Source organism: Tripterygium wilfordii, chromosome 10 (assembly GCF_013401445.1).
Source record: "Tripterygium wilfordii isolate XIE 37 chromosome 10, ASM1340144v1, whole genome shotgun sequence".
Classification (NCBI taxonomy): Eukaryota; Viridiplantae; Streptophyta; class Magnoliopsida; order Celastrales; family Celastraceae; genus Tripterygium; species Tripterygium wilfordii.
Genome location: NC_052241.1, coordinates 7,742,135 through 7,761,082, shown reverse-complemented (window position 1 = coordinate 7,761,082; position 18,948 = coordinate 7,742,135). Strand labels below are relative to the sequence as shown.

Sequence of the window (18,948 nt, the reverse complement as noted above, 5' to 3'; positions counted from 1 at the left end):
CCAACTAAAGATCATGTACGTTTATTCCTTGATGGTAGGAACAAACTCAAGAGAACCGTGTGTTAGTGGGTCTTGGCCTATCTCTATTTAAAGACGCCTGTGATTCTCCATCAGTCACGCTTTTTGCTTTCAGCGTATAGAGAGAATAGTACTAAAAATCCACCACCAAATATATTGACATTTGTGTTTGCAAATTGTTTGAGGCTCTCTCACTCAATACTTCAAGGCTTTCCTTTTGTCAATTCAATTGCTTAAACTATCAATGGCTGGAGGTATGTCGATCGCTCTAGTTTCCGCTGCATATTTGCTTTCATCAAACACTTCCACAAGAAACCCGAAACTGCCTCGATACGAGTAGAATAGAATTTTAGATCAACTTTGGCCTTAAGAGAGGTTATTGCCGAGGAATCAAACACAAACCTTCGAGTCCTACACTTGCCTAGTCGGAACAATGAACCCCACATGACTATTGATGAGTCTCGGAGCCAGAAATCGCTTGCAGGAAATAGAGAACTGGCAACAAATTTAGGCAATAGTGCTTCACCGCATCCACGAGCAGCGCCAAACCATGCCTTGATGAAGGTGTTTAGCGCAGCACCGTCGAGCACCTTGTGTGATATACATATGCCAATCGCAATGCCACCGCATTCAAAAACGTTCACTTGAAAATTACTCACAAAAGTCCCTACAGATTCCTTCAATATCAGATCACAGGGAAGGAATCTATGTATTAACAAGAGATCTGGACTGGTAAGGAAGTGATAAAGAGTACAATTCACTTTTGTTTCAACATAATAAGCTCCTTCGTCGCTGCAATCGATAGAGAGGTCATCGTTGATCATCCCGGCGAGTGGGTAAAAGCGAGTTAGTGTTTTCGACAAAGATTTCTTTAGCAAGTCTAGACTAATTACAGAGTGTTGGAAAATAATGGTCAACTATATTTTGACCATTATTAAATGAAAGCTCAATAATAATTATTGAATGAAATTTATGGGCAATTGATCCTTGTTATAAGGACAATAAATTGGAGTAATTAGTGTGACCAAATCATTTATTGGTTGAATGTAAAAAGACTCCAAAGTGACTATGATGAGCATGGTGGACATAGTGCAATAAGTGTGTGTATGGGAATCCCACATTGGAAAAATACCATGTGGATGTGTTGTTTATAAGTCCAAGTGTTGTAGTAAGACTTTAGACCCAAGGGCACCCAAGCTTTTGTAGGAGTGAGAGGCTCCACATTATGAACTTGGACTAAAACACACACGCGCGCGCCCGCCGGCCGGTTTGGCGTGGCGAGGCGAGCGTGCGTGTGGGCCAAGCCCTTCCCAGGCTTGGACTTACTTAGCCCAATAATTTCTTACATTTTTGCACTTTGTTACAAGCCCAAATGCATTGAATATGGACTGTTCAAGCCCAACCCATGACTGACTAGTTGCATTTTTACTTGGTCAACCAGAGCAGTTGCAACAGCCCAAGATATGGGCTAGTGGTTGCAACCTTGTTTGGTCAAATTGCCAGCCTGAAAATCAGTGATTACTCACTGATTTTTCTGGGTTTTTGTTGCTAAGCCTCCTATATAAGGAGAGCATTAGCAGCAGCTTCAAAGGAGAGAAAATCTTCTTCTTTTTCTGTCATTCTGCTGCTCTTCTAAGTCTCTGTTTCTTTGTCTTCAATCTGTTTGAGAGTGCAATTCTGAATTGGTTCGTCTAAGTCCATTAGTATTGAAGTGCTGCTTATTAGTGGTTTGCGGAGCTTTGTATCTTGGGAAGAGTCTGTCCGGAGAGCTTGGCACCAGTGGCTGGGACATTTCTCTTTAAGGAGATTCGCGAAAGGCGTACCTCGCTCCTACAATTCCTATCATCTGTTTACGGTTTTGGTATTTTAATTTAAGCATCAATTATTGAGTTCATATATGCTAATGTTACTGTTTCTGGTTAATGTTACTGTTTTATTTCTGTAGCTTGTTCACTATTCATGCAATATAAATATTAATTGGTTTATTGCATGTTATATTCCAACACAGAGTCCATATTGGAGTGATAGAAGAGCACAATTGGTGAATATGGAGATGGGATAAGGTGATCAAGAAGTGAGAGCTTGTAGTTTCTAAGTTGTTGAGGTTTTGGAGAGGATGGTTTTATGGTTTCTTTGGATATAACCTTTGCTTCCATTTTCATTGTTGGATCAAATGCAACTACAACTTGGACTTAATTTATAGAAAGTCTAATTGGGTATTGATAGATGAAACTTATGCATAAAATGTTTGGAAACACCAATAGACTCACTTGTTCAAACTTGATCATTATTGTAAGATATGTCGCTTTAGTGCACGTCCAACCCATCCTCGCTTGAAATCATTTGTTGGGAAATATCAATGGACTCACTTGCCAAAACTTGACTATTATTGTAAAGTATTGTCTCGCTTGATATCACTTGTTGGGAAATATCAATGGACTCACTTGCCAAAACTTGACTATTATTGTAAAATATTGTCTGCCTTCCCAAGTTCGAGTCCTATTCATCACCGAATGGTCCAGGATGCATGGTTTTAAAACACATCTTATTAAGTCAAGGAAATTACGAACTGATAACTTGTTATTAGATCTTATTTTAACAATGTGGGACTTTTCTTTTAACATAGAATAGGTGTATGTATGGTGCTTCGTTTGAAGGAGCGAATATTCCTACCATTGGTGCGACTCCTACTTTGAAATTTACAGATAAACTGTGTGTCATTTTCACTCTTACGATTATTCCAATGGAGTAAACTGTTCTACGTCAAGGGAGCATTAAAGAAACACATGGTTGAGAGAACTCTCATAATCTTTATCCTCTTACGTGCCACAAATCACAATCATCCATTAATATGGCATGAATATTCAACAGACAAGCGTGGGTTGATCGATTGAGAGTGTTAAGTAGTGTGGATTGACCAGTCCAATAGATAAAAATAGGAAGCATCGACATGACACATCAAGAATTAATGGCGCTTGGACACGGCAAAACCCATCACGACTCCACTCAAAAGCTCACGTCTGCTATACTTTCTCTAGAAACGATGGTGACATTTTTTAAATGATAGTCTAGTTGGTGAATTTCTCTTTGTGCACATCTTATGAATTCAGGAAGTCATGAATTCGATTTTCACTTGTGAGCAATACTTATTTAGTCACGCCTTGGGTTTTTGCCAAATTTATCATGTCGTCAAGTGGGGAGTTTACACTCACATTGGATGTCAGAAGGATAAATTTATGTGATGTCATTCTCGGTTAAGGAAAAAAAAAAAAAGAAGGGGAAGAAGATGATGACATTTTATATTATCATAAACAATCACGGTCACCATTGAAGCTCTTGCTGTAAACCTGTTTAGGTTGTTTTATATGACCAATGTGCCGCCTACATTGTCTGTACAAAGTTACTTATATTTTGGGATCTAACTTCTGCTGCAACTTCTGTTTTTTGTGCTGTTCACATAAATTATTTATGTTAGTTACAGTATTGGCTTAGGCACTAAGATATTGATTAAAAAAACTCTGTGGTCCGCCGGTTGTGGATCAAGTGTCAATTATTCTGTCTAGATATATATCTATATACATATATATATATATATATATATGTCATCGTCAATGTGTCATTTTATGATTAACAAGATAGATTTGTGTATCTTTGATAATTTCGCCAACCGTTGAGTCATTTTTTTGAGTCTTTGACCATGATGTGCCAATAATGAAAGATGAAGGCATAAGTTCATCTCCATTCTCCATTTGCGTGTGCTTATTTTGGGGTCAAAAAAAGTGACGACAGACGGTGGAAATTTTTTGAGTTGGATTCCGGCTGGTAACAATATCAGAATATCTATGGGGTCACGAGGATGGGGGCTGAAATCTCTATTTGCTGGAATGCTTAGAATTCTTTTAAATCTGAGTCATTGCTTCAATCATATGGTCATGAGATGAACAACTCAGCATAATAAAATTTTTTTTTTTTTGTACATATTTTTTTTCATCTTTCATCCTTTCTTCTACCTTCTCGTGCTTCTCCAGTACTCCTCCCATGACGGTCAGATGAATCAGGGCTTACCTTCTGCCAAAAAATAATAATTCCTTAAACCATAAAAAGAACGATGGACAAATTAAGAGTCGGCTAAGATGAATAAGGGCTTTGCCACATTAAAAAAAAAAAAAAAAAGAGTCTCATAGTTACTTTAAAATATTTTCACTCTTTTTAAAATTGTGTTTTGGATAAAAGTTACACAATTTTGCTTGGGCCGATGTGTGGCCCAATCGGACTTGACAAGCAGATAATTAATTAAGGGAAATTTTATATACAAACCATTAATCTACTATCTTTACACCATTTTTTTTTTAATTTATATAAATATCCTTGTATACAATGACATATTAACCCTTAACTTAAAATAAATTATTTTTACATATTTTATTAGAGACTACTAAGTTTACACCATAATTTTTTTAAAAAAAAAGTTAATTTACTTTTTACGAAGAATTGTGGAGGAAATATCAAGCAGGGACTAGTTGTCGAAGAGTCAGGGCCACATGTGCTTAGTGACCAAGAAATATGCCGAATCACAAAATATGCAAACTAGAATTGAAGATAAATACATCAAAAGCTTCCAATCATCTCTTGTGATTGGATAAAAACTAGAATTGCAATAAATACATCAATAACGATTAACGAAGGTGTCATGTCTGCTTCCAATCATCACCAGCATAAACTGCTTGATCCTCAAGCTCTTCTTCAATTCGAAGTAACTGCAAGAAACTTTGAACCATTAGCTTCGTATCTTACACTGAACTTCAACACAAATAGCCTTGCTCTTGAGTTTGTGATAACTTATGCAGTAAATGTGGTTGGATTCAATTCCTAGAACGACCACCGTTGAAAAAAAAATCTTTCTATGTCGGAAATTGACATCGAATCCGGAATGTATAATCGGTAGGGGCAAACGTGAGGATGTGAAGAAACGATAGAGGCAGGCAACTGTCTTATTGTAATAAGAACGGTAAAAAATGGGAGATTGAATTGTGAGTTAAATGTGTGTAAACTTAACACTAATATTCTTAATATTGTATAAAACAAGGGTAATTTGGTCTTTTCATTACAAATTTATGTGTAGACTTATAACTATTTGGTGTAAATTTATCATGTTCAAAAAGTGATGTAAAGATAGTAGATTAATGGTGTGTAGATAAAATTTCCCATTAATTAATTATTGACCAAATCTACTCCCACTCGTCCATTTAACCATTTTGCTTGGGGCCGAGGTGGCCCACGTGCCAGGAAAGAAAGCCTATGGCAGTACCACCACAAGTGAACACGCTTTTGTTGTCTAATAGCTAGCAACATGACATCATGAAGATAATGGGTTAGTACAATTTGTGGTACCAAAAGATTGATCAGTGTTTCAATTTGACCGTCGAGCTTTCAATTGTTCCAAATTGATCATCAACAGTTCAATTTGTGCCAATTAAGTCACCCGGGCCGAATTGGTCAATTTCAATCAATCAACCTGTTGAGGTGATAGGTTGACTGTTAATGTAAGTGTTTCATGTGAAATATAATTTCCTATATGGAAATAACTATTTTTTTATAAAAAGAAGCACATGTTTGAAAAATCACTTTCATACATATGTAATAATTAAATGAATAAATCAAAATCAATTTTCTAAATGAATAAACAAAGAACACAAACCTGGGGTGTAGAAGCTCAACATCCGATTGGCATTGTAGATCAATCAATAATTCTTAATTTTTAATTTCAAAATCAAATAAATTGAACACCAATCAGTGATCCTCTTGTGTAAGTCTTTGAAGGATCTCACGATCCGCCAGCATCTCGCAGGATCTCACGAACACAAACCGGTGATCCTCTTGGACATTGATAATCATTATCATGATAATATTATAAATGCATCAGTCAAATCATGTTGTATTCCATATCGGATGTTCAAAAGGGAAACTTATATGGTGTCCTTCTCGGTTAATGCTTTGATATTGGAAGCTAAAATCAGCAGCTAACTTAATCACAAGATAAGGCTTTCATGTCTCAACAAAATCAACAACACCACCAAAATACATTGAACAGAAACGTCCATTATAACAGCAAATCAAATGTAAGGAATTAATCAAAGTTTTGACACGGACGAAATGATTTTCTTGGGCAAGCTAGGGTTGGGATTGCCTAGTTCTAAAGGACTTGCGTCTAAAGAAACCAGAGACATGAGCTTCTTATCTTGTTCAAGCACTTCCATGACTTGTTCATCCAATGAAACCCATGCTTCAATTCCATCACCATATTTTGTATCCGTCAAAAACATATAATTCTTGATGCCAAAAGCAGAAGCCGGAATCCACAAAGGCTTCCCGAACCCAAAATCAACATTGTATAATCCCATATTACACCAGCTATTGAGCCCAATATGGACAATTCCAGAGTCGGAAAATAATTCATCATGAAGCTTTCTAATCATCTCAACAAGCTTCAACCACCCTCCATCACCTTGAAGACTCTTCACAACATCACCGTTGATTCGCGACAAACTTTCCCTCATCTTCCACATCAACCCATAAAACTCTTCCCCACCTTTTGTCGACAGAGTGGTGAAAAAAAGTGAGTTTCCCACACAAGTTTCTGGTATCTGCGGATTAGCCCTTCGTCGCAAGTTGACTGGAAAATTCATCACAATTGGGATTTGGGTTTGCAGTTTCACCTTCAATAATGCAGCCGTAAAGCTTTTCAAGAGGAGTGCAGACACAACCTCTGCTCGCGTCGGGTTCTGAAAGCTAGAAGATCTTGTTGCTTGGGCCTTGAGATTGGCTATAACCGATCCATCGAAGAAAAACCTTCTTGTAACAACAGAGGGGCTCCATGCGAACAAACGAGATGCCATAGCTAATGAATCTAGATTAAAAGAAATATTTGGAGGAAAAATAGTTGAGGCTGTAAAATTAGGGAACAGAGCTTCTTCAACAGAGTTTCTAGCAAAAGCAGACCAAGTCTTAAGAAATGCACTCAGAGTACTGGCATCAAATATAACGTGCCATGGAAAAAACCCTAAGGCCATTCCACCACAAGTGAAAACATTTTCTTGCACAATAGCAACAGGAGCTCCTGAAGAGACTACATTCGAAACCGCATCTGGAAATAATTTGAAGATCGAAGAGACCTCAAGATTGCTGAGATAGTCATCTAAACAACAATTCAATATTCTTGTCTCAATATAAAGAACCCCTTCATCGTTACAATCAATTGAAAGATTGTCCCTAATCTTTCCGGCGACTGGATAATAACGGGTTAGTGTTTGTGAAAGAGATTGTTTTAGGATTTGTGATCTGTTGGGGATGGAGTAGTCTTGGTTTGCAGAGTAGAAAAAGAGTACTCGACCATAACCAGAAGGTCCGTACTGATCAAGGAGGGAGATTTGATAGGTTTTGAGATGAGAAGGTGTTGGAGAAGAAGGTTTGATGCACTGTTTGGATATGATCTCAATCTCCATTATTTCTTACTCTCGTGGAGCTCGAATATCGATCTCTCTTGCTTTGTTTATTTTGCTCCAAACCAATTTTGTGACTTATATTTGGATTCAAATCCTTCATATCATTTTTAATTTTTTTTATAGGCAAATCCCTTATATCATGTTCAAAAGGAGAGGTTGTCGGTTTGGCCTGAATAAAATACCAAAGTTAACGTGATATTTAGCACGTGGAAAACTCTCTATTGGCTAGTCTCTTTTTTATATTCAACAAAAGCTTCCTTCAATTATACAAGCATCCACAATAACGTTTAGGATATCTAATACTCCAAAATCATTCTCTCTCTTCTCCTCTCTTATGGGTGGCACAATTTAATTAATTTAATTGGGTTAATAGGTCCCAGAATATGCACTATTCATCAACTATATATACACTCTAGATACACCCACAATGGGTCCCACTCTTTTTTTTATTCCTTTTCATCACATCTCTCTTACCTTTCATCACATCTCTCTTCCTTTTTCACCTTCTCTCTTTCTTTCCATCATATCCCTCTTACTTTTCATCACATCTCTTTTTTTTCTTCATCATCTCTCTCTTCACTATTCATCAATTAAGCTAAACTCCAAAAATGTAGCATGAACTAATTTTTCAAGTGTCATTTTTCATCCATTTTGTGCATGTAGTGTTTAACTTATCAAGAAAGTATTATCTTAAGTACCCATTATAAACATTTAACACTTAATTTATCAAGAAAATATCATCTCAAATACTCCAAAACCATCCCATTGTAGATGCTCTAATAGCCTGCCTCAACTTCTTGACTACATAATTTATTTTTGAATTCGTTCCTTCACTTTTATTTCTGGACTCCTCTTAATTTTCTATTTCACTTCCCTAGTCGGTCTTCCTTAATTCACGCCCATCTTTTGTCTCTTTCTCTCGTTCTTCCACATGCATCTTTTTTTTCCTTCCTTCCAGCTGTCCAACATCATATAAATCTTCCCTAATTCCAAACCCTACCAAAATTACTCTCCCCTATTTTGATTATGGTTGGGCTTCAAGTAAGGCTCAAACTCGTGAGTTTCAAATCACCAAGCTTGTCTTATGGGTTGAAGTTGTAATTTTGTCCCCATGTCCAATCACGACCTTCTCTCGTCTCTTTCACTGCTCCTTGTATTAATGTTTTTGAAAATCAAAATCAACAAGAGTGCCATCATATCCATGACTATTTCAATAATAATAAAAAAAAAAACTTGAGATCATGTCAAATTGAGGTATATATAAAACTACCAACAAGACTTGGCTTGGTTGGCAATCGACTGGATTAGGCATATGTGTATCCATAGTTCGATTCTATTCGTAAACGTAATTCTTGATGGTATTTTTAAAAAAAGTATATATAAAACTAAATGAAATGTGGGACGTTTCAACTGAGGTAAAATGTCCATTCCACACTCCAACCCTTATACAATAATTACTCTCAATCAATGTGAAGTGTTGGATGTTAATAAAGCTCTACATGTATTTTTATAATCAATCACGACCTTCTATCGTCTCTTTCACAACTTTCACTTTCTGCATTAATGTTTTTGAAAATCAAAATCAAGGAAATTGCCATAATATCTAGGGGTGGTAAAAAAATCAGGTCCGAGTAGGTTTCGGATCGGACAACATCACGTGTTAACGAAATATTTACATGTCCGGATAGTAAATCGGATTGGATTTCAGACGTATTTAATTGACTAAACTCATATTAGTATAAATCCTGACAAGTAAATCAAATACTAATCTAATACAGGTTAGGGTCCGGAGAAAATTTATGTGTTTGGGCTTGAACCCTATTTTAAATCGAACAAATATTTTGTGTTGGACCCAGATTTCGGACATATAACTTATGTCCAAACTTGATTTAATCTGGGTCGGACAAATTCGATCATCCGAACCGGACAGAGTTTTGTCACTCCTAATAATATCCATGACTATTTCAATAAAAAAAAAAAAAAACTTTACAAGATCATGTCAAATTGAGGTATGAAACTAAATGAAATTTGGGTTGCTTCAACTGAGAGAAAATGTCCATTTGACGATGCAACCCTTATACAATAATTACTCTCAATCTATGTGAAGTATTGGATGTTAATACGACTCTACATGTGTTTTTATAATCAATAAGTACGACTATTCCACATTCACATAAATTTGGGGATATTTTACAATGTATCTATCTATGGATAATTTTTTTTTGTGGTAAATTGAGAATCCAAGTATGACTTGGCCACCTTGCATGAGAAGTGTTTTTCTTGTCTAACAGCTTGCAACATGAGATCCTGAAGTAACATACCTCTCGTTCTGTATTTCGATCGATTTGAAAGATAAAACACACTTCTTGTTCTGTATTTCGCGCATACCTGGAGAAGGAAAGGGGAAGTGTTGCTATTTTGTGCTACATACCACACAAAACGACACCGTCTTATGTTATTTTGTTCTTGCGGTCAATACAGCTGCAGCTATTAGCTGCGGTCGACATAAAACGCAGAGGTAAATTACATTTATACTTGCGATCCTCAAAAATTACAGGTATAGTTTGGCTGGTGCAAATCCATTTTCTTGTAGTGAGTTACTACTTTTAAAGTCACATCTGGAAGCAAATGAGTCATTGGTTGAGTGACGATGACTTTGTATGTCCCTAACTTCATGTCATGGGTTCTAGTCTCACCTCCTCCTGAATATTTATAAGGAGGTGTGTGGGCTTAGTCTATCCCTGCGTAGACTTGGTTTGTGCCTCCTGCGTGAGGCCTGTTGACACTTGTATTTTTCTAGCCTTGATTTGGTGGTGTGTCGTATATTGTATTTGTACTTGTACTCGTACTCAAAAAAAAAAAAAAGTCTCACCTGGAAGTAATATGTTATTTGGGGAATGATAATATATCAATTTGTCTGAGATAGTCATCTTAAGAAGAATCAACTCTATTGTTAAAAAAAAAAAAAAAAAAAACAGACTAATTGAACGAGCAATTAATTTTTGTAGTAAAGAATCCAAGTGGCAGTTGGATCTGGAGTCGGTCCTAACTAGGTCTTTCCCCGCGCTTCGCGCGGCATTTACTTAATTATGTGATTTATATTAATCAATTTGTATTCATGTACATTATATAGCTCAAAATTTTAAGTTAAATTTACCTAAATAACTTAAAATTTTGAATTATTTTAATCCAATAATAAATTAATTAAATATTACATTTTTTGTTTTGTTGTTTATAAACCGAAGGTGAAGAGGACATTATGTCCATAATTGACTAAAGATCGCTTCCACTTTTACTCTCATTCTCATAATCGAAAAGGTCATTAGAGGCCCTGACAGAATACACAGGGTTCAGTGTGTTAAAAAGATGTCACATCACAAAGAGTTACACACCATAATTGAGATTGAAAAAAAAAATTGAATTGAAATGGCTCGGAAATTTATATGCATCATGACGTTTACTACACCAAATACTCCATTAGCAATCCAAATTTTGGTTACCTATTAAGGAAAAACCACAATGACACACATCTACTTTCTGAGAATAATGAATTAGAATTAAACAATATTACCATTAAGCAATCCGCAAATTGGGTAAAAATTCGATGGTTATTATTAAGATTAACATGAAATAATATCCAACGAAAATGTTTAAACAACATATCCTATTGCCAATTCATAAAGAACATAAATATTGTTTCCTCACATGAAAACATCCCCTCATATATGTTTTTTTCACCAGAACCTACAAAGGAAATTTAAAATCTAATTAATCATAAGGAAATGCAAATCCTAAGTTGCTGAAATATCAACCAAAACAAACTTAATCTTTATAATTTACAATGAAATTCAACAACTCATTTTAAAAATGATTTAAAAGAATTGATATAATATTGATTGCATATAGAGATAGATATCAAGTGGTAAATAGCTCTAACCATGACGTCGATATTGCTCGAAAATAGTCTCTAAATAGCCTCTACAACTTTCAGTCAATCTCAAATAGATATGTCTTTCAATCTGCGTGAAGAAAATTGCAAGCACATTGTTCATAAATCTAGAAATAAAGGGGATCGAAGGATGTGAAGACATATCACCACTTGCCACATTAAAATGCAACAATGAGTCAATAATTTCAACTTTAAAATTCCTAGACATTTAACGACTGTCAATGGCTAAACGTAAAGAAATAAATAGGGGAATTGAAGAGTGTAAACGGCATCCAAACCCCTAACTACAGTTTGATATTATTTAATTTTATTTTAAAAAATAATAAATAGACATTATTTGTGTATAAGTGCATAACTTGAATAGAGCTAGTTAAGGAGCTGATGTGGCTGCACCAAAAGCATTCTCTTATTCAGTAATCATACTATGTATATGATGTGAAGAATTTAGTCTGTTTTTCCTCTTTTTTTGTGTATAAAAAGGTTTTAGTTTTAATTATTTATATATACTCTAAATATTAAGAAAGTGCCCGACACTACTTGTCATAATTATAGGACCCAAATGAAAAATCAGAATGATCAAAAAAGTTTTACCCATGTTCCTTCAGCTGATCAACCATCTACTCTCTTTTTCTAGTTAGAAATTAGTTCGAACTTTGTACATAATATCTTTCCTTTAAAAATCTTCAAGTGGGAATATTTTCTCTGTTAAAGGGCTTCTCACTTCTCCAAATACTTATTGTTGGTGTATTTTAAAATAAATAATAAATATGCTGATGTAATTAATTATATTATTTAACATGCTCATCATAACCTCTTGTAATTGAATGGGAAACTTAAAGTGCTCGTTATGCTGTAACTGTGGAGGAGTTATTGGGCCGTTATGAACGTTTTAGCCCGTAATTGCTCAACCCATTAACTACAGCCCAACCTATGTAAACATATCTACCCAAGGCCTCAAAACACAACTACAACACAAACTCTCCTCTCTAAAAAATTACTCTATAATATTCACTAGGCAGAGAAAACTAGTGTTCTTATGGGGTTTCAATCTAACCATTCGAGTACATGTTTGAGTAAGCTACATGATCGAGTTGTTAGGATTGATCAATAAATTCGGAGTCTATTTGGATTGTGTGGAGCCAAGCTCTAATGCTAGAATACTATTTCTGGAGTTGCCATTTGGACCGAGGATTTAGCCGTCCGGAAAGTTCAAGTGCGTGAAGTGGCACAATGGTCTTACTAGATATTTGGATCGAGGAAGAATGAAGATCCATCCGGACGGGTGATAGGAGCGTCCGGTTGGGTATGCTAGAAAACACGTTTGAAAGACTTGTCAATCGGACGGATTAAGTAGCCGTCCCTATGGCTGACGGCACTGTAATTTTTTCTATAAATAGGGGACTATTTTCTAGGGTTGTAACCTAAATCCTATTGTTTTGTTTCTTTGAGTTTGAGAGATAGTTGGGAGAAAGAAAAGAGCGATAACTCTTTGATAAATCTCTTTTAGGTTCAATTGGGTTCAAGGTGTGAGAGAAAATTGAGTGTATTGTTGTACAATTTTTTTACGCAGTGAATTTTCTCCGGTTGTCTTTTGACAACGCCCGTAATTTTTTCTCTGGTCTTTGAGGTTTTCCATGTATATTCTTGTGTTGATTGTGTTGTTATTCTCAGTTTCAATGTCTATACTATCATGTGAAATTTCTTATTAAGGAGGATCTTGAGCAAATTTTCCAACAACTTGTACCAGAGTAAAGTTCCTTGGAGCAGATATGTCAAGTCTTAAAAATAGCATCGAAAAGTTTGATGGAAGAATCAATTTTGGCTTGTAACAAGTACAAGTTAATGATGTACTGATTCAATCTGGGTTACACAAGGCTTTGAAGGGGAAACTATTATCGATCAACGGAAGATAAAGAAGAGTGATGAAGATTGGGAGAAACTTGATTTAAAGGTGGCTAGTGCAATTCGATTATGTTTGTCCAAGAATGTTCTGGCGAGCGTACATGAAATATCTATAGCCAAGGCGCTTTGGGAAACCTTGAAGAATTATACCAGTAAAAGGGTATTTCAAGGCGAGTGTATCTGAACGAGCAGTTTCACACACTACGTATGGTTGAATGTATGTCAATATCATATCACTTAAGTGTTCTCAACGGGACCATCGTAGAATTGGAGGCTGTTGGAGTGAGGATAGATGATGAGGATATAGCCTTGTGGTCGATATGGTCTCCTCCATCTTCATATGAGCGCATGAAGCCTATTTTAATTTATGGAAAGGAGAAGATAATTTTTCCGAAGTTATCGAAAAACTTTTATCTAAAGAGAAAAGATTGCATGGTGGAGTAATGTTTCGCCAGAGAACTCACCATTGGTTGAAGGAAACAGGAAGAAGAAGGATTTAATGAAGCAAAAGGTGGTCTACTAGAGGAGTGAAAAATTTAGGCATGTCAAGAGGGATTGTCAAAACGGTAAGGGTATGTTTGGTAAAAGTTTTCAAAACATTTTTCTGTTTTTGAAAATTGTTTTAGCTTTGAAAATTATTTTGGATGGGTGTTTTCATAAATTATTTTGTAAAACTAAAAACTGTTTTTGGTTTTTAAAAACCAAAAAACCAAAACTGTTTTTTGATGTTTTGTAAAATTCTTTCATGTTTTCTCTTTCCTCTGTCCTCGTTCTCTGCGTCAAATCCTCTACCAAATAAATTTTGTTTTCAGTTTTATTTCTTAAAATTGTTTTCAAAGTCTAATCTTACAATCAGTTTTTAAAAGCAAAAAACTAAAACCATTTCCAAACACATCTTTAGGCTTATTTGACAAGTAGTTTCGATGTCGCTAACAGAGCATTTTTCCAAATAATACACAGGTGAAGCTCTTTGAAAGGCATGTACATGTTTTTAGCATATCACTAGTTGTTATGAAAGAGAATGTGTGTCACTCCCCTCTCTCCAGAGGTATACCGAAGGGCACCTATACCCACAAGAACGTGACTGACAGGGGACCCCATCCCCTGAACCAACCCTTAATCCAATACATAAACCTAATAAAATCGTACTAACTTCTAAAACATGATGTGGAAATAGTCTCTCCAAAATACCATATATACACCCATCGAAACCATCGGAGTATCTATACAACAGCAGAAATAAGAAGGCATATCTACCCGAGATCAGACTGAGTAAATGAGTAACATATACAAAGTACAATACCAAAAGTCCCCACACCTGGCTAAAGAAACAACTCGAGGGTACACACCAGCTCATGCGTCCCACCGCTGGCCGTTGTCACCAATATCCAACTCACCTGAAAGGGAAATAAGAAGAGGGGTGAGCCATGAAGCTTTATAGGGCATAGAAAGTGAACATCGATATGTAGAATAAAGAAATCAAGAAATATGATACAGAATATGAAGTAACATAAATATATAACCATCAATAATCCAACCAAAAACATGGTAGCCGATAAGGCTATACAACACAGTAACCACAAACATCGGTCTCCAGTAATCCATAATCCGTACACCGTAATCCCTAATCCATAATCCACGCCTGGACCCACCCTAATCCTCGTAGGGTGACTCCCAGTCCAAGTCCACACCGAAACTGGATGAGGATCGGATATCCCGATAGCATAGCCTACACCAGAGAGCATCCCCTGTGATGCACCTCATCTCAGACGGTCTATAGGTACGTACCCGGACTATATATATATATATATATATATATATATATATATATATATATATATATATATATATATATATTAACCATCATAAATCCATATCCAATAGATTGGGCTCCTATATGGGCCACACAGTGTACATTAACCACCTCCAATCACCCCACTACACGTACACCTGAAGTGGGACCCAACACGAAATGTGACCCCGCATAAGACTATCCCCCGAAGGTGCAACTAGTCCAAAGAACAACCCAGAATACAATATCGACAACCATAAGCATACCAACAATGATAATTAACAGAGAGTATGTATAAAACATACAAATAGGTCATATTTCCACCCCCGAAAATTGACAGAACCACAATATAATAAGAGTCTGTGAAACTGAAACTCTGGAATCACACGTGAGAGATAGGGAAACCCCTACCTGGAAATCTGAATGCAAATACTCAGCACGCGTCCCCGACTAACCCCCTGACTCTGAAAGTTAACCTGTTTCGAATCTCAACCAGGATCACCGTCTACACTGGAAAAATACAATATATGAAAATACGATCAAAATATGCTAAGTCGATCAAAGTCAAACCGAATCAAACTAGGTCAAACTAAGTCAAACGGGTCAAACCGAGTTAAACCGGGTAAGACAGAGTCAAACCGAGTCAACTCGACCAAACTCGGCCGAAACTTGGCCAACATCACTGCCGACGATCAAGCCATCCAAACCCACCAAATCTTACATCAAATTGAAGAGCTCGAAGAGATGAACTCAGACATACCAAAATCGGGTCACGCCATTGCCGGAATCGACCATGAAAAGCTTACGGTGGCCGGAGCTTCAATCGACGATTTCTCCCAAACCGGAGCTCCGTTCAACTCGATTCAAGTTGGGTTATGCTCGCCTCGTCCGTACGCTCATTTTGGTACAAGCTTGACCATCACCGCTGTAGTAACCGGTTTTTGTCCGGCCAAAAGTATTAATAAAATAAAAAATGAAAAAATGAAATCCAAAATAAAAATTAAAGGAAGAAAAATGAAATCCAAACTCATTTCTTTGCTTAAAAACCAGTGGGCTCATAAACTCAAAATTTAAGGCCTAATTCCTAAGTTTTGCCACAATTACCAAAAATAAAGCCCTAGAAAATATCTAGAGAATGAAAAATAAATAAATTAAATGGAAAGTTAAAAATGAAAAAGACCAAAAAGAATAGTCATCCAGGTTAAAAGAAGAGAAAAAATAGGGGCAAAAAGGGGAAAATTGAAAGAGCTAGGGTTTTAGTGGGGAGATGGTTGCACAATATAAAGAGCACACCATAGGGTTTTAGAGGAAGGGAGAAAAAAGGAAGGAGGCAGCCGACAATACACAAAAGAAAAAGAAGGAAAAAACAGAGAGAGGGAGGAGAGAAATGGGGGAGACAAAGGAGCCGCAATAGATACAAGAAACCAGAGGAGACTGAAGAGGAGAAGGGGAAATCGCCAAAAACAGAGAAAGGAGATTAAGAGAAGAAAGTGATAATTGCATAGGAAGAAACGAGAGGGCCAAGAGAAGAAGAAACTAACCGGTTTGTTTGGGATCTTACCGGCTTTGTGTATCTGAGAGGTAATTAGCTTACCCTCTGATTTGATTCCACTTCTTGTTTTTGTTCTCCTAGTTCTATTCCTGTACTTGTCGGGTTCCATCTTTGAAAGAACATTAATCTGAACATATTTTGGTCAGTTTTCTGGTTTCGTTTCTTTGATCATACTTAGCATCTCTTCTGGTTGTATTTTCTGTTTTTATCTCCGCATCTTCTGGTCCTCTTCATGAGAAGGCAGATATATACTCTCTGGTTGATGCTTGAACTTAATATGTTGCTGTTTGGTTGCTTAGATCGGGTAAATATGCTATGTTAATAAACTGCATATATCTGGTTAATATACATGCTGATGTCTATACATGCTGATGTCTATATATGTTTCTTTGATGACCGGTATATATGTATATATGTATGTGTGTATATATTATATGCAGGGTGTGTGCGTGTATATGAGGTGCGTTTATATATATATATATGTATATATTTGTGTCTGAGTGTATATTATATATATGGCGTCTGTGTGCATATGTATATGTTGTATGTGTACATATGCATCTGTTTGTGTGTATATACATAGTATGGTTTATGTATGATATTATCGTATATATGTTTCTATGTGTACATGAATCTTTAAATTTGGATTTTACTTGATATCATGTTTGGACACCCATTTTACCCACTCTTATGTTTGATTTGTTGGGTTTGGATCGGGCTTGACCCTACTTGGGCCGGAGGGCATACTTAGAAGACTTGAACCGGATTTGAACAATGGGTCCCCATCAGCAATGTTTGATTTTTGTACATTATATTTGTGTTATTGTTAAGTTTATTATTTGTCATGTATATCCTTGTAAAATGTAAACCTTTGTAATGGTGTAGTGAAAAATAGTGAAAATGCATACATAAATATTTTAGGGTGCTAGAAGCATATAGACATTAGGGATTGATTTTGTGAATAATGATTGCATTAGAATGTATGCTTAGGACTTTGATTTCTCACATTATGCCGTGCCTTAGATATATACTAGGATTGTTTGAGTACCATAAAAATAAATCTAGCGCGTTAATCATTAAAATTAATCCAAGCCTTCTCACCTTAATAAACACACCAAGATGAAATTATGGAATCCTTATGTCTTGTTTAAATACCAATGAGCTTTCAAGATATTGGGGTTTCATTGGCATTCATTCAAAACATTTGGATTTTGTGGACCCGGAAAGCAAATATGTTTTTAGGGATTAGGAGAATTTATTTAAGGACTCAAAGGTGAGTTTAAAGATATTTGGCTCATTCAATGAGCCTTAAATAGATTCTTTCTTTTCTCATAAAGAACATAATTGTGAGTAAGGCTTGAATTGAACATTTTTCCTTAATTGTAGGCCCTTTTGGTACATCAACCGGTCCCCAAAAATCCATTTTTCAAAATTATCAAAACCCATTCCAATATGGGATTTTCCATCAAACCCTATCCAAAAATCCTTTTTTTCAAAAATATCAAAACCCACTCCAAGTGGAATTTTCATCAAACATTTCAGCCAAGCCGGGAATGGTCTCAATGATCTCATGCACACCTTTTTTCAAAATACCAAATCTACTCCAAGTGGAATTTTTTATCAAACATTTCGGCCAAGCCGGGAATGGCCCCAATGATCCCGTGCTACCTTTTTTTTCAAATTATCAAACCCACTTCAAGTGGGATTTTATCCAGATTTTCGGTCAAGCCCGGAATGGCCCCAATGATCCTGTGCACACATTTTTTTTCAAATCATCAACACCCACTCCAAGTGGGATTTTTTTTAATTTTTGGCCAAGCCGGGAATGGCCACAATGATCCCGTACACCTTTTTCTCTAAACTATTCCAAGTGGATTTTTCATCACATTCCGATGGGATTTTCAAAAAAAAAAATTAGAGCCAAATACGAAAACATTCAAAGGTAACCGATTTCAGGAGTTGTGGGTGCCTAACACCTTCCTCATACTCAATATACCCTCTCGCCATTTTGTCGTAGACCAGAACGGATGTCCAATTGCATCTTAAAAATTAATTGGTGGCGACTTCATTGTTTTTCATGCCGGTTGCTTCAACCGTCACTGAAAACAAAAGATCGTCGATGAACCCGTGTAGGAGAGAGAGAGTCTCGTATGAGATGAGGATATTTTTGCATTTTTTTAAAAATTTTTAATTTTTTTTTCCACTTTTTATATAATCTTTCACTTTCAAGAAC

At 36.1% G+C, this 18,948-nt stretch overlaps 2 protein-coding genes across 2 annotated transcripts; both read right to left on the bottom strand.

Annotated features, from left to right (window-relative positions):
• Positions 1 to 251: 251 nt before the first annotated feature.
• LOC120007332 (salutaridinol 7-O-acetyltransferase-like) lies at positions 252 to 2,174 on the bottom strand. The gene is made up of 2 exons (XM_038857531.1): positions 2,025 to 2,174; positions 252 to 935 (listed from the first exon to the last, which is right to left on the bottom strand). The coding sequence occupies exons 1-2, from the start codon at positions 2,172 to 2,174 to the stop codon at positions 252 to 254; spliced, it is 834 nt and encodes a 277-aa protein (XP_038713459.1).
• Positions 2,175 to 6,149: 3,975 nt separating this feature from the next.
• On the bottom strand, positions 6,150 to 7,520 carry LOC120007331 (stemmadenine O-acetyltransferase-like). Its single transcript, XM_038857530.1, has one exon. The coding sequence runs from the start codon at positions 7,518 to 7,520 to the stop codon at positions 6,150 to 6,152; it is 1,371 nt and encodes a 456-aa protein (XP_038713458.1).
• Between the last annotated feature and the right edge of the window lie 11,428 nt (positions 7,521 to 18,948).